General features: G+C 40.3%; 1 protein-coding gene and 1 pseudogene across 2 annotated transcripts in view; one reads left to right on the top strand and one right to left on the bottom strand.

The window, feature by feature from the left end:
* ANKRD45 (ankyrin repeat domain 45) overlaps nt 1–15,077 on the bottom strand; it is a 55,341-nt gene that overhangs the window by 29,076 nt on the left and 11,188 nt on the right. For both annotated transcript variants that reach the window (XM_069065559.1, XM_069065560.1), the window contains exons 2-3: nt 8,085–8,409; nt 2,313–2,480 (exon numbers count right to left, since the gene is read on the bottom strand). In XM_069065559.1, the coding sequence (XP_068921660.1) occupies nt 2,313–2,480; nt 8,085–8,409 (493 nt within the window). The remainder of the gene's footprint in view (nt 1–2,312; nt 2,481–8,084; nt 8,410–15,077) is intronic.
* On the top strand, nt 9,570–9,939 carry LOC138144149 (large ribosomal subunit protein uL29-like; annotated as a pseudogene).

The following is a 15,077-nucleotide window of genomic DNA, read 5'->3' as shown; positions in this document are numbered from 1 at the left end:
CAAAAGTCTTCTCCAGGAACAAAATTTAAAAGTATTGTTTCTGTAGCACCAACTTTTCTTAAAACTCAACTCTCCCAGCCATACACTGGTACTGGAAAAACCATAGCTTTGACTATACAGAAGTTTGTCAGCAAGGTGATGGCTCTACTTTCTATTATTTTCCTTCCAAAGAGAAAGAACCTTTTTATTTCATGGCTGCAGTCACCCATCTGCAGTGATCTTTGAGTCCAAGAATATAAAACCTGGCACTGCTTCCATTTCTTCTTTCTATTTGCCAGGAAGTGATGGGACCAGTTGTCAAGATCTTAGTTTGGTTTGTTTTGCTTTGTTTTATATTAAGCTTCAAGCCAGCTTTCACACTCTCCTCTTTTACCCTCATCAAGTCATGGTGGATGGCCCAGAGAGGCAGAGAGAAATCACAGACACACACACCACCACCACCACTACTCTTCCTCAACCTTCTGCCAAGAGGCAAGGAGCAATGCCCTCTCAAGAACTAGGTTCTTCTTCCACAGCTGGCTCCCTTCTCAAATGCCAGAGCTCATCCCCCTTAGGTCTGCTTCCTACCTTGACAGACTCCTTGGAGACAGGGCCTTACTTTTTAAAGGACACCAAGGGCATGGCTAATTCTTTGACCAGGCAAAAGCTAACCACTCTATAATTCCATTGAATTCAATTAAAGAACTTCTTCATGTCTCCTAAAAGAATCAATAGAGTATTAAACACAAATATAAATACTTCTTTACACTTTAAGACCTTAACTCTTCTTGTCTCTGGTACCTGCCCCTTACATTCTGCAATTTTATCAAGCAGGCTGGAGGAATTCAAGAGAATGGACATCCTGACCAATACTTCCACATTATGAAGATAACTGATGCTCTGCCCCAGATAAAATGGATCCCCCCCTCCTCAAATACTTTTTCCTTTCATAATTTGTTCAGTGTTTATCTTGAACAGATAGGGTGTTTTCCATTTTTTTTTTCAGTATCCCCTCCTTAAATTTACTTAGAACACTTTGTCTGGATTTATCCTTTGTCACTATCATATGCTACCATATATAACAACAGAGACATGTACATGTGCCCTATTCACCAAAAATGTTATAATCTTGATAGCAGGAAAATTGGTAGTTTTCATCTTTGTCAACTAGGCAGATAGACAGGACAAAGCATAAAGCACTGGGTCTAGGGTCAGGATGATAAGTTCAAATCCAGCCTCAGACACTTCCTAGCTATATGGCCCTGGGCAAGTCCCTTAACCTGTGTTTGTCGCAGTTTCTGCATCTGTACAACAGTACCAGCTCCCACGGTTGTTGTGAGGATAAAATGAGATAATATTTGGAAAGTATTCTGCAAACCTTAAAGCACTATAAAAATGCTAGCTATCACTGTTGTTGTTGTTATTATTATATTTGCAAATCCATTTCTTTACATATAATAAGGGCTTAACAAATATTTGTTGAAATGAATTATTTTTAAATGAAAACAATGTACCATCAAATTGCTGCCATAGTGGTCTCACTATAAAATATGCTTTTTTCAGACTGTACTTTTTTCTAAACACAGTTTGCATAAAGCTTAAGTACACTTCCTATAAATTGCATGTTCTTTTTTATGGGTACCTTGCTATATTTTAGTTTTCTTTTAGAAAAATGTCACTTCAGGAGTGTAGCCCACAATGTACAAATAAAATAAATGTTTTTGTTGAAAGAATGAGCCACTCTGCCTGGGCCCTGAGAAACTAGATTAACACATGCACTAAATTTACCTATATTTAAGCATTTGCAAACACAAATACCTGCTGAAATTCTGAGAAGCCAAGTAAAAAGCTTCTGCTGTGCCAATTTTCCACTCTATACAAAGCAATGTTCCATGACTATAGCAAAATTCAGCAGATGACAAAATCCATACCCTGAAAGCAAGAACACCAGTGGTGATTGTAACTATTTTTATTCAGTGTGGGTGTAAAAAGTGAAATACAACATAGACAATTTTAAAGTTTACAAAAAAGCTTTACCTACATTATCTTGTTTGATTTTTGAAACAGCCCCATAACATAAGTAACACAAGAATGATTCTCCTCAGGTCTCAAGCTAGGTGCTTTACCCAGGGCCACACAACTTGTGTTAGAATTGGAATGTGAACTGACATCTCTCCTAATTTCAAATTCTGTACCTTTTCTCTACATCATAGAGCCTGCCTCATCATGTACTAGCCATCATTCAGACGGACTGATTGACTCAGTGGCACAACCTTTGAATCAATGACTTTCAAGGCAAACAGAAAAATGCTTATAGCTCAGGTCACAGGTACCTGCAAAGTCCAGGTAATCAACACACTCTGTCTGAGAGTACCGAAGAGCCACATCCCGGGCAGTTTCATTACGGAAGTTCAGTGCTTCAATATCGACTTCCAGATCCACCAGTGCTTTTAAAGTTTCCACTCGGCCCCAGGCTGCAGCACAGTGTAAGAGTGTGTAACCTGACAAAGTGAACAAAGACAATCCAATCAAATATATTTGGATATTTCAGAGCACTTTTTTCTGGTAGAAGAGATCAGTCTCTAAAATGCAGCAAGCTGGATCCTTTGAATCAAAGATTTAGGGCTAGAAGGGACCACAAAGGCCATCTAAGACCTAAGATAAGCTTCACAAAATATTCCCGAGTCAAGGAGCATGAAATATGCCCTCAAATTAATTTTTAAAGACAAACTCATGGGGGGATGGCAGCATGGTAGAGAAATGGAAACCCTGGGACAAGAGGCCACTGCTCAGGGATTACAAGGTAGAAGAAGAAGAAGGAAGAAAAGCAGGTCCAGGCCAGGTGGGGAAGAGTTAATTGGGGTTAGTTAAGAATAAAGTATTGTCAGTGTCCTCTAAATTTAGTTTCCAGAGGAGATGGGAAAGGATTCTGCTCAATTTACCCTAGTTACAGTTCTGAGCTACAAACTCAGGAATCATCATAAAATCCTGTGCCCAAACACTATTGCTACAGTCATGGAAATTACTACTTTCCAGAAGAAATTAGACTGAGAAAGTACTTAAAACACAAAGAGAAAGTTCATATAATCCCCCCTTAATTTTAGCAAAAGTATCAGAAAAAAACTGGGTAACTATTTCATGATGATAATGAAAACATAACAAAATGTTACTATGACTAAAAGTACCCCAGTAAAAAGCTTCTGTTTCAGACCAAGGCACTTTTTAGTGCTTAAACGTCCAAAAGAGGATGAGGCCATGACAGGTATATGAAAAGGGCCTTTCTGGGAACAATGAATGAATAAGAAAAATTTTTGCAAAGTTTTGCTTAAAGACTCAGAAGTAAAACCACCACCTCTATTCTGTTCATCAGATCACAGCTCTGGTGCTGGAAGGGACCTCAGAAAATGTCTAGTCCAACTCTGTCATTTAACAAATGAGAAAACTGAGGCCCAGGCAGGCGAAGCTAATTGCCCAAACAGTGTCAGAGACAAGATTTGAGTCTAGGCCTCTGGCACCAGCGACAGTGTTCTTTCCACTAAACCAGGCTGCCTCTAAGAATCATCCATACACAACTATGGAATCACTTTGTGACTTTGAACAAGTCACTCTGTCCATTTGTTTTCCCATTTGAAAATGCAAGAAGACAGAATCCAGGTCCTGAAAACAACAATGACAGTAGTGATTGTGATTGTGACTGTATCCATTCAATAAAAAAGAGTTTGAGAACCAAATAGATAATCTCATTTTTAAAAACTCATTATTTAGGTTTTTAGCATTTAAAATAACAAGCAGCCTCGCTTTTGAACCCCCAAAACATTTGTTCAGGCTAGTTGTTGACCTTCATTGTCGAAGAGGACCAAAATGTCATTACTATGCTAGAGCCAAGTTTCAGTGTGTCGGAATGTGGTTGCTCAAACCAATACGAACTCAGAATGCTCTGCCACAGATCGGACACAAATAGTCCATGGGAACATTTGGGGTGGATTCTCTATATTTGCTCATCTCCCATTTCTTCTGAGTTGCTTCAATTCTGCTTTACTCATAGAGCACAGCACCTTCTCTGACGGGGGAGCACCATGCCGAACAGTCCTGTGCCAGTATCTCCCATGTCACGCAAATATTCAGGCACTGGAAAGGCATCTGTCTACACAGGCTCACAGTAAAGCAAAGAGTGCCCACTAGGTGCTAGAAAACTATTAGCAGTACAAAGTTAAGGGACAGTAGTGCAAATGTACATTCAGTGTGGCATTGAAAGGAAACCTTGCACATGTTATGACAAGGAGAGGATGTTCTCATGTCTGGGCTGAGGACGCCTTTCTTTCAAATATTCCCTAATAGCTTCCTTGTCTCTATAGATGCAGTCACCTCCCATATGCCAGGTGCTACATCAGGTGCTAGGAAAACAAAGACATAACAGAGAGTATCCCTACCCTCAAGGAACTTACATTCTCTCAATGGGAGACAACACATACATCTATATGTATGGACAAAATAAATACGAGTTGTTTCAAGGGGGAGGTGCTAGCAGCTGGGAGGATCAGGAAAGGCTTCGTATAGAAAGTCATAAGCTAAACTTTGAAGGAAACTGGGGATTCTAAGAAATGGAAGAAGGCACAGAGAAAGGAGAGGAAGCACTGTGTGGGAGGAACCACAGAAACAACATGAAAAAAGCATGCCTGGATAAATCATACATGGGAGATTGTAATGTATAATAATCCTGAAAGGGTAGACTGAAGCCAGGTTGTGAAAGTCAAATGGAGGAGTTTTTTGCTTTTGCTTTTTAATCCTGGCAGTAATAAAGAGTCACTGGAATTTCATGAGCGAGAGAGTAACATGATCATACCAACGCTTTAGGAAAATCATTTTGGCAGCTCTGTGAAAAAATGGATTGGTGAAAGGATAGATGAGACAAGGAGGCTGTTTCTTTGTTGTTCAGTTGTTTCCATCTGACTCTTGTGACCCCTTTTGGTGTTTTCTTGGCAAGGATACTGGAGTGGTTTGCCATTTCCTTCTCGAGTTCATTTTACAGATGAGGAAACTGAGGCAAAAGGGTTAAGTGACTTGCCCAGGGTCACACAGCTAGTGAGAATCTAAGACGTCTTCCTGACTCCAGATCTTACACTTCTATGCATTGCACCACCTAGCTGCCCCCAAGGAGGCCATTTAGGAGGTTACTGTAATAGAAGAGTCCAAGTAAGTTGTGATAAAGCCTTGAATTAGGCTTTGAAGATGTATATGAGAGATGCTAGAGAAATAAAATTGATCTGAATGCAGACTAAAACAGACTATTTTCTTTTTTTGTTTTGTCTTGTTTTGTGTTTTTCTTTCTCATGGTTACTCCCATTCATTCTAATGCTTCTATACAACATGAATAATGTGAAAATATGTTTAATAGGTATGTATATGCAGAGAATATGTCAAGGATGATACAAAGGGTAACTTGAAGAATGGTGATGCCTTTGACAAAAGTAGAAAAGCATGAGAGGAAGAGAAGAAGTTTGAGGGAAAAGACAGAGTTCAGTTTTTAATATGCTGAGTTTAAGATATCTATGGGACATCCAATTCAAAATAGGCATTAGGCTGTCTATGGTGTGAGATTAGAGTTCAAGAGAGAGTGTAGGGTTAGATATCTAAATCTGAGAGTGATCTGTACACAAAAGATAATTAAACCCATGACTTCCATGAGTTTATTTTAGGGCAGGGTTCTTAACCTGGGATCTATTGTAGAGGTCAGGAAACCATAAAATGTTGAGATCAGGGAACCAAAAAATGTTGAGATTTAAGGTTTAGGGGTGCCCAAGACCCCAAAATACCAATATTCCAGGTCCTGCCAAATGAATTCGAGTCAAGTCTTTTCTCAGCCAAAGAAAAGCAAAGTTTATTAAAGGTTCACTACAATGGGTAGACCTTTTAAGGAGCCTTGGTATCTGTGATGCTTGTATTGGACAAGCAGGCTAGAATAATTTGACAGAGTGAATCTGCACTAGATAATTTTCCAGCTCCTTCATAGGGGCAAGATGGGTCTTACATACAGAAAGGTTGCTCGAGGATTTAGGGATGGTCTAGAGGGGAAGTTTGGGGAGGGTCTTCAAGAGGAGTCAAATGAGGTCAGACTCTAGTAATGAGAAATTAAGGGTGGGAAGTAGCTGGAGGCTACCTGGAGATGACAGACAATGGAGGGCTAGACTAGTTTAAGAGTGTATAGATATTTTGGGAGGATCAAGGGTGGGAAGTAGCTGGACAATGGAGGGCTAGGCTAGTAACAGAGATTTGGGCCTAGCTATAGGAAAGGCTTAAGGCCTCAGGCAAATGTCTCAAGTGGGAAGATTCAAGGAGAGCTCAAGGGGGTTCCCAGAGTCTGTACCTCATCATTCCTCCTTCAAACAAATGGGACTCAAATTCTGTTGGGCTAAAGGGCAAAGGTCTCAGCTTCTGAAAATGCTTCCTGCTGGCAAGGGGTGTAGAGCTGTCCCTGACTCTCTAAGTCCCATTCAAGAGGGTCAGACTTCACATTCAAGGGGTCAGACTCCAGAATGTGACTGCTTCCCCTTCTATAGAATCAGGATCTAAATTTGTATACCTTTTAATAGCTTCTACCAGTCAGTCTTGGAAAAGGGCGGGGTTCTTTTTCTCTCTGAGTAATTTCCCTAATTTTCAGATGATTTACTTGCTTTTGAAATATAGTTCTTAGGCTTTTAACAGGCAAAGTACCATGTGGTCTCTTTTTCCCCTATCCTCATGCCTTTGGTAATCCCATCCTGGGTCACTAGTGGCAATAGCAGCTGTTTTGGGGGGCATTTTCTGGGGTCATTGGTAGCCAAACGATCCCCAAATTTTGGGGCTTGTTCCCTCCTTTTCTCCTCAGTAGAACAACAGGTAGAGAAGAGGATATGCAAATCACCCCAAGAAAGCTGGAATTATAGGGATATGTCTCTAAAGCCCTCAGTAAACTTTGTGGGATCTTCAGAGAACTTCCCCAATTTTTCTTTAACTTGGATGAGATCTGAAATGAGAATGGGACATGCACTCTAGTTGTTCCATGGGGAGAGACAGGCACTTACCTTAGGGGAAAAAATCCTGAAGGCACTGTGGGGACAGAGGCTTGGAAAGGGAGTTCCCCTTCCTGTGAGGAAGTGACTGGGGGGTCCTGGCTGAACTGGATCAGACTGCTGAGGAGTGGAAGGGGTCAGAAGAGGAGATAAGCCTAAGACTGCAGTGGGGTTAGGGCCTCAGGCCTGAGTGGGTGTCGCCTCAGGGTGAGGGGCTGCAGAGGGAGGCACCTCAGCAAGACCAATGGCTGGGACCTGAGCAGGGGTCATTGATGGGGAGGTGCCATAGTGGGAGATGCAGGGTAGGAGATGTGGATGGCGTAGGAAGCAAGAAACAAGGATTGTTTGGAAAAAGAGAAGGGAAACCAAGGGGAAAAGGACTGGGGAGCAGCAGGAGGGGCTGGGGGAGCTGCCTTGATGAGGCCAATGACTGGCACCCGAGCAGGAGTCACCCAGGGGGGAGGGGCCAAAGAGATATCTAAATCTGAGAGTGATTTGCACACAGAAGATAATTAAACCCATGACTTCCATGGGTTCATTTTAGGCGAAGGGTTCTTAACCCAGGGTCTGTGAATTTATTTTTAAAATGCTGGTGATTTTATCTCAATATAATAGGTTTCCTTTGTAATCCCATGTATTTTATTTTATATATTTAAAACCATATTGCGTAGGGGTCCATAGCCTTCACCAAGACTGCCAAATGGGTCTAGGACACAAAAAAGTCAAGGACTCCTGTTCTAAGGAGACAAAAGACTTGGTCAGAAAGAGTTAAGTTGGGGTCTCAAGAGCAATTGGAACATGGGCTTCTCCAGTCTGAGGGAAGAGAGAGCTAAAAGAAAGTCATCTTGCTATGGAAGAGGGAATTTCCCTGCCCTCACACAATATAATGGTCACTTAAGCTGCCTTGCTCCTGGTGACACCCATTAACTGTGTATGAACGAAAATATAAAAATGGAGGTCAAATTAACTCAACCTTAAATTAAAGATATTAGATTGCTTTGTTAATTGACTGATTTCATTCCTAAGAAATAACACCAAAGAAAAAGAATAGAATACCTCTGGACGTTTTCTCATGCAGGTCTACACCATATTTGGCCAATATTCTAATCACGTCACTTTGCCCAACCATGCATGCTGTATACAATAAGTTCCTACCAATGACATCTTCTTCCATAATTAGCTGCATAACCTTAGAGTGATAGGGCTCTTCTGGGTCTTCAAAAATCTTCTGCAGATACTCTACATTTCCTGTAAGAACATGTCGATGGAGAAGATTTAACTCAGATACGACTTCAGACTCCACGCTGGTTTCTTGTTCTGAAATTTCGGCTTCCTTGGAAGTTTCCGTCTCCGGTAAGGTAACTGATTTCTTGTGTGACACCTGAGAGAGAAAAATGAGTGATATAAAAATTGTTCCAAACAGCCAAGCAATAAATGTAGGGCACATATTTTGGGCCTAGCACCACGCTGAGTGCTTACAAAGTAAGGGAAAGACTTTCTATGCCCAAAAGAAACTTATGGCACAGTGCCTTGCAAAGAATACATGCTTTAAAATGTTTGTTGAATTGAACTATAGTTGTTCTTCAGGGAGGACCAATGACATCATGAGGGTGATGTCTTGATTGGCTCATGAACTGGATTTAAGTGAGGAAGAGCTGCACAAAGTCATCAGCCTCACTCTTTCCTCCAGGGTCATTAAAGTCCAGTGGCAGGACTAAAGTCAAGACTGGCAGTGACCCAGAATGCAGTGGATGACGTTGGCCTTTCTAAATTAAGGTCTTTCCCAGACTTCAGTTTGTCTGAGGCAACTCCCTTTCAGTGACTAGGTAAGAATTGAGGCAAAAAGTGGCCTAATTTACCATCACAAGAACATTGATCTGGAAAGGGAAAATCCTCAAAAGTTTCTGGACAGAACAGAAAACAATTGCTGTTTATACTCATTCAAAGTCAGAGGTTCCCAAAGTAGGTGATACCACCCACTGGGGGGCACTGGGTAGTAGTAGCCTCAGGTACAATTGAGGGGTATTGAATAAAAATAAGGTGGTGGTGGAAGGAAAGAAGAGAAGAAAATATTGAAAAACCACTCATACATATTTCATCTGTGTGTAACAGCTAAAGTCGTGGTGATTACATTATTTTCCAAATAAACATACAAAATGGAAGTTATAATCAATCAATTGATTATAGACAGATTTTAACAAGCAAGATTGTCAAACAGGAAGTCCAGCATGCATCAGCAGGAACATGTGTGCATAATGACTTGTTTACAATATGATACTATATGTTACATCATGTAATGTTGGATCATCAAAATTTCAATGAAGGAAAAACCCCACAAATTTACAATAAATTATTAAATTTAAGATGCATCATTTTTTAAAATTAGATTTTTTTGAAATGACACAATATTTTTAAAAACTGCTAAAGAGTTAAAAATTTCCAGGTGGGTGCAGAGTAATTTTTTTTAAAAGGGGGCAGTAAGGGTCCTTCCCCTTTCCTTTTTCCCCAAGGAGCCAGTGGTGGTGTGTCTTCTCCAAGATCATGGCAAAAATTAAGGCCAGGGATCTTTGTGGGAAGAAGGAGGAGCTACTCAAACAGTTAGATGATTTAAAGGTGGAACTTTCCCAATTGACAGTGGCCAAGGTCACTGAAGGAGCTGCATCCAAGTTATCTAATATCTGAGTCATCTGAAAATCTATTGCTCGAGTTCTGACTATCATCAAGCAGATACAGAAAGAGAACCTTAGGAAATTCTATAAGGGCAAGAAATACAAGCCCCCGAACCTTTGGCCCAAGAACACTCCTGCCATGCGCCACAGGCTTAAAAAGCACAAGGAAAGCCTGAAGACCAAAAAAACAGCAGAGGAAGGAATCCCTGTATCCCCTTCGAAAATTTGCTCTTAGGGCATAATTTGTTAAGGTGTTTAATAAAAAGACAAATTATTATAACCAGTGTAGGAAAAAAAGGCGGGGCAGTAGGCCAATTAAGTTTGGGAACCTTTGTTCTAAGCCATCTAAATCTAAACAGTGAGCTACAGAGGCTGGGGCTGGAGCTATTTAGGTGCCTTTAGGTGACAGAGTGATATGGGTTTAAAGGGTAGTCAGGTAGCTCCATTTGAAATACAATGGGCTGGTCCAGAGAATCACCAGCTTTTTTAAGAGCTTGTTTATTCAGAGATATGTTTCAATAAATCATAAATGAAAACTGCACAAGACAAAAAGCAAATGGTCCCAGCTTTTAGAAAGAAATCTAGCCCCCAAGCCCTAAATATAAGCAACCAAAATTATATTTCTATGGACAGAAAGCCCACATATAAGGACATGGTGCCCCAAGTTGAGAGAGGGATCACATGTGGTGAGGGGCTGTAGTTGTATGTGGCTGCAAGGGAGGCAGAACAGATATCTCTGGTCTCATGACCCGCCCCCCACCCTTCTCCAAGACTTTCATTCCTGCCAAGGTGCTTTTATCAGAGCTAATTTTGGGGGTCTGCAAGCCCTTTATTCTTCCAAGGAGAGATGTGATCACTGCTCTCCAAACTTGTGCTCTGGTCTGTAAGGGACCACTCTTCTCCCCAGAACCGTGACCAGGGCCCCTGTACCCCAACTCATAAAATGTGGATAATAAGAGTAGCTACTTTCCAGGGTCAACTAATTCAGCTGATTTTGCAGTTAGAAAGAACTTTGTATACCTCTTAGGAGATAGTAGTGAGGGCACTAGATCTGAAATCACAGGGGCTTGAATTCAAATCCTGCCTGCCTCTGCTACTACTTGTGTACCATTTCTATGTCTCATACAAGTTCAAATCCAGTCTCAGACACTTACTGACCGTTGGTAACTCATCTAACCTCTCCTTGTCTCAGTTTCCTCATCTGTAAAATGGGGATAACAATAGCACTTAGCTCTCAAGATTGTTGTGAGGATGAAATGAGATAATACTTGCAGAAACACTTAGTAACTCATCTGGCACATAGTAAGTGCTATGAGAAAAATTATTTCTCTCTTGTATTAATAACTAATTATTGTACTGAGACCAAGGTTTTTTCCCCCTTTCTACTTCCTCATCTGGAAATCAACCAGTGTGAGAAATATCTCTCAAAGACTTACCTAGCCAGGATGGCTAAATCTAATCAAAGACAGTAAGAGAAATTCTAAATTTAGGCTAATATACTTCGTTTGCTCAGACAGGTCTTGAAAAACATGGATTCTCCCTTTTGTCAGACAGGTGATATGGAAATTGATAAGTCTCTTTGACCAAGACTTAGGTGATCCAAGTCACAGACCCCAAGACCCTCAATGGAATATAGCACACCTGCCATTATAATATTCATTCTCTCATTAATTACTAACCAATCAGAGTTGATTGCCACCCTCAGGAACACTCATTCTTCCAAGGGCATATAAACTCTAATGTCTTTGGCATTCAAAAGTATCACTGACCTCCTTTTATTAATAAACATGCTACCATTATTAATAAAATTACTACATTGCCCAGAAACTATGTTTCTCAAACTTTTTAAATATCATAGCTATACAGATGGAAACCACCCAAATAAGAATTTAGGAGGAGGAGAGCAGATAGGATTTCATTTCTAAAACTGGGCAATGCTTTTAATGACTCTGAGTGACCCTCATAACAAAAAACAAAATGAAACTGTAAGAGATGAACCAAACTTCTGTTCTCACAAGAAAATATGCAATATACCAGAAGTCTGGTATTTGCTGGGGAAGGCAAGAAAAGGAATGGATTGGAAAGTCTTGGGAATGTTGATTAACACTTCACAAGGATGTGGACCCTGCTTATCAGCATATCTGAAAAGGTGAATCACTCCTTCCCTGTACTTTAGATAAAATCCACAACTTCAAAGGCCAGAGGAGAATTACTCTTGTCATGTTAATAATGAAGGAAACTTAAAAACATCCAGGGCTAGCCCTCTTATCAATTAAGGGAATTCCTTTAAAAGAATTTATAGAGTGCCATTCCACAAAGAAAATGAGGAATGTGGCCATGGGGTGGAGTTTAGGAACCCTGAAGTACGTGGCCAAGAAGAGGCAGGTGGGAAATCCGAATTGGAAACTGGGCATAAAAAGACTTGCATCTGTCTCAATAAGTGTACTCCATTCATTCAGGGAATGAATGTAAATATAAATAAAACAGAACTTTCCTGGCTTCACAATGAGTATTATTCTTTCTAGAAGTGAGCATGTTTCTCACAAAACAAAATTTTAACCATAGTATTTTTTTTTATTTAATTATATGAATTGTCTCAGAGAATCAATGAGATGACTCAACTGAATAATGTCTTTGGGGAAACAAAAAGTTGAAAACTTGAGAGCTCATTCATTCCTCCGTTTCTCACCAGCTGCCTTGCCACAACTGCAAAATCTACTCTCTACTTTCCAGTTATGAAGCCATAAAAAATAAAATCAATACTGCCACTGCTATTATAAAGGATACGTAATTCACTCCCTTAAATCTGTTTACCTCTTGACTTTACCTAGTCATTTGTATCTTGTTTCCCCCGGAATGAGTTCCTTGAGGGTGATGAGGTACAGGCTCTGGGAACCCCCTTGAACTTGGACTGAATCTTCCCATTTGATGAGGCATTTGCCTGAGGCCATAAGCCTTTCATTGTGGCTGGGCCCAAATCTCTGTTACTAGCCTAGCTCTCCTTTGTCCAGCTATCTCCCACCCTGGAGCCTCCCAAAGCCTCCAATGTCTCATCTCCAGGTAGCCCCTAGCTACTTCCTGAATCTCTCATCACTGGATTCTGACCTCATCTGACTTCTCCTGAAGACCCTCCCCAAACTCCTCCTCTAGACCACCCCTAGATTCCTCCCACTGTCTTTCTGTATATAAGACCCCATCTTGCCTCCATGAGAAGGCAGAAGGCCAGAGATTGATTTCTGGAGAATGAGCCCAGATTCTCTCTGTTAGATTATTCTGGACTGCTTGCCCAATGCAAGCCTCACAGATACTGAGGCTCCTTAAGAGTCTACCCAATATGGTGAACTTTTAATAAACTTTGCTTTTCTTTGACTGAGAGAAGACTTGAGTTGAATTCATTTGGCAGGACCCAGCTTGTTGGTATTTTGGGGTCTTAAGCACTGCAACACGGTTGCTAGCTTTTTGTCAAAAAAAAAATCATGGAGTTTTAGTGAGCTTCAAGGTCAAGATAAGTCAACAATATGTCATGGCAATCAGAACAATTAATGTGATGTTAGGTCATGTTCAGAGAGTCACAGCATACGGAACAAAGGAAGCAATCTTCCTGTTATACCCTCACCTGGTTACACCAGATCTGGAACATTTTATTTAATTCTAAGTGCCACATTTTAGGAAGGAGCCTGACAAACTGGAAAACATCCAGAAGAGGCTGGCAAGGAAGGCAGAGGATCATTACTTGGTTAAAGCAAAGATCTAAATCAACACCAAATTAAAAAAAAAGAAAAATATTAAAAGATACTACATATAATTATAATAGCTCTAACCTTATCCATAACCTTATCCATATCCATCCATTTTTTAATTGTTGGCTTAAAAATTGGAAATGGATAAAAGTAATGATACTAAATGTGCTTACTAACATTGCCTAAAGTTAAACTGATATAAAATAGTCACCACATTAAAACCAGAAGAGTCCAGAAACTGCCAGCCAATAGGCATTTTATCTCCTCGCCAAGCAAAGATATTTGCAAAATATTAACAAGCAGAAAAAAAAGATGATGAGTAGTATCACTTTGCAAAACAGCAAAAAGCAGCGAAGGGGAAGACAAGGCTATAAAAAGCTCAGCATGAGACCTCGTAGCCAGATCATCCCAAAACACATAGAGAGCAGATAAAACTGCAAAGAGGACAAGCTATAGATACAAAATTAAACATATCGGCCAGTATCTTTATAGCATCTTGTTGTCCCTATTGATAATAATAAAACCAGCCACTAGAACTCTAAAAATTCAACACTTAATCACTATATGAATAATTGTAATGGCATTTAAGAAGGAACAGTGTGGAAAAGTTGCTGGACCAGAACACAGAACTTTAAAGATATTTAGGGAAAGATATTTAAGACCAGATCTTTAAAAAAAAAAAAAGATTCCAAAATAATACAAAAAAAATTCAGACAATATTGTTGCCAAAAAAAAGTGATTAAAAAAGGCATCAGTAACTACCAACCCATGTGCCTACTTTACCATCTTTATAAAATCTCTAAGAATGGTCCACACAAGTGTTGAAGTTATCCTTGCTTGTAATGTGAAAGGAGAATAGGTAGGATTTCCTAAATGACTTTCTACAGCTGACTCACAACTGCCAGAAAGATACAGATGATGTAAGTGAGATCTCACTGTGTTTGTTTCTTAATAACAAAAGAAATAAATACAAAACAAATAAAACTGACTCCAGGCAAAATGCAGCCTCTTAAAGGTTCTACCTCAATCAGGTGTCTTCCTTCCATAAATGAACACTACAAAAGACTCCTTGACAGATGTTACCACAGAGATAACTTTCCTTGATGATTCACTAATTATCAATATGCACTGAAGCATAAAACAGGGAGACCAAAGGTATTTGCCACTATTACGGAGAATATCTGCATAGGGAACAAATGGAAGAAATATATTCCCAGTATCAAGAAATGTTTTCCCTTTCCCATATAAATAACTAAATAAAATCAAGTTTCTGCCCTCCATGGGCTACATATGGTGATGCCTGGGGCTTGTAAGGGTGGTAGCAATCAGGAAAGGAGGACTTGGCATATATTCTTACCCTCACCTCATGCCAGGGAGGCGACATGAAAATACTGGAGGATATTGGCTAGTCAGACAGACTGAAATCTTGGTAGTTGTGCTACAGATTGGGAGGACAGTGGGATGAGAGTGCCTGAATAAGTGAGAGCCAAGTGGGGAGAGGGAGAGAGACAGAGAGAGACTACCCACTTTTCCCTTCCTCCATGTGGCGGTCAGTCAGCAAGCATTTATGAAATCTGTTGAAGGCCAGGCACTGCGCCAAGCACTGGTTCTGCAAAAATAAAATGAGGCAACCTCTACCC

Source organism: Petaurus breviceps, unplaced genomic scaffold (assembly GCF_028583685.1).
Source record: "Petaurus breviceps papuanus isolate PSGF00001 unplaced genomic scaffold, PetGlider_PUasm1.0 90692, whole genome shotgun sequence".
Taxonomy (NCBI): domain Eukaryota; kingdom Metazoa; phylum Chordata; class Mammalia; order Diprotodontia; family Petauridae; genus Petaurus; species Petaurus breviceps.
This window is presented reverse-complemented; position numbering and strand designations above follow the sequence as displayed.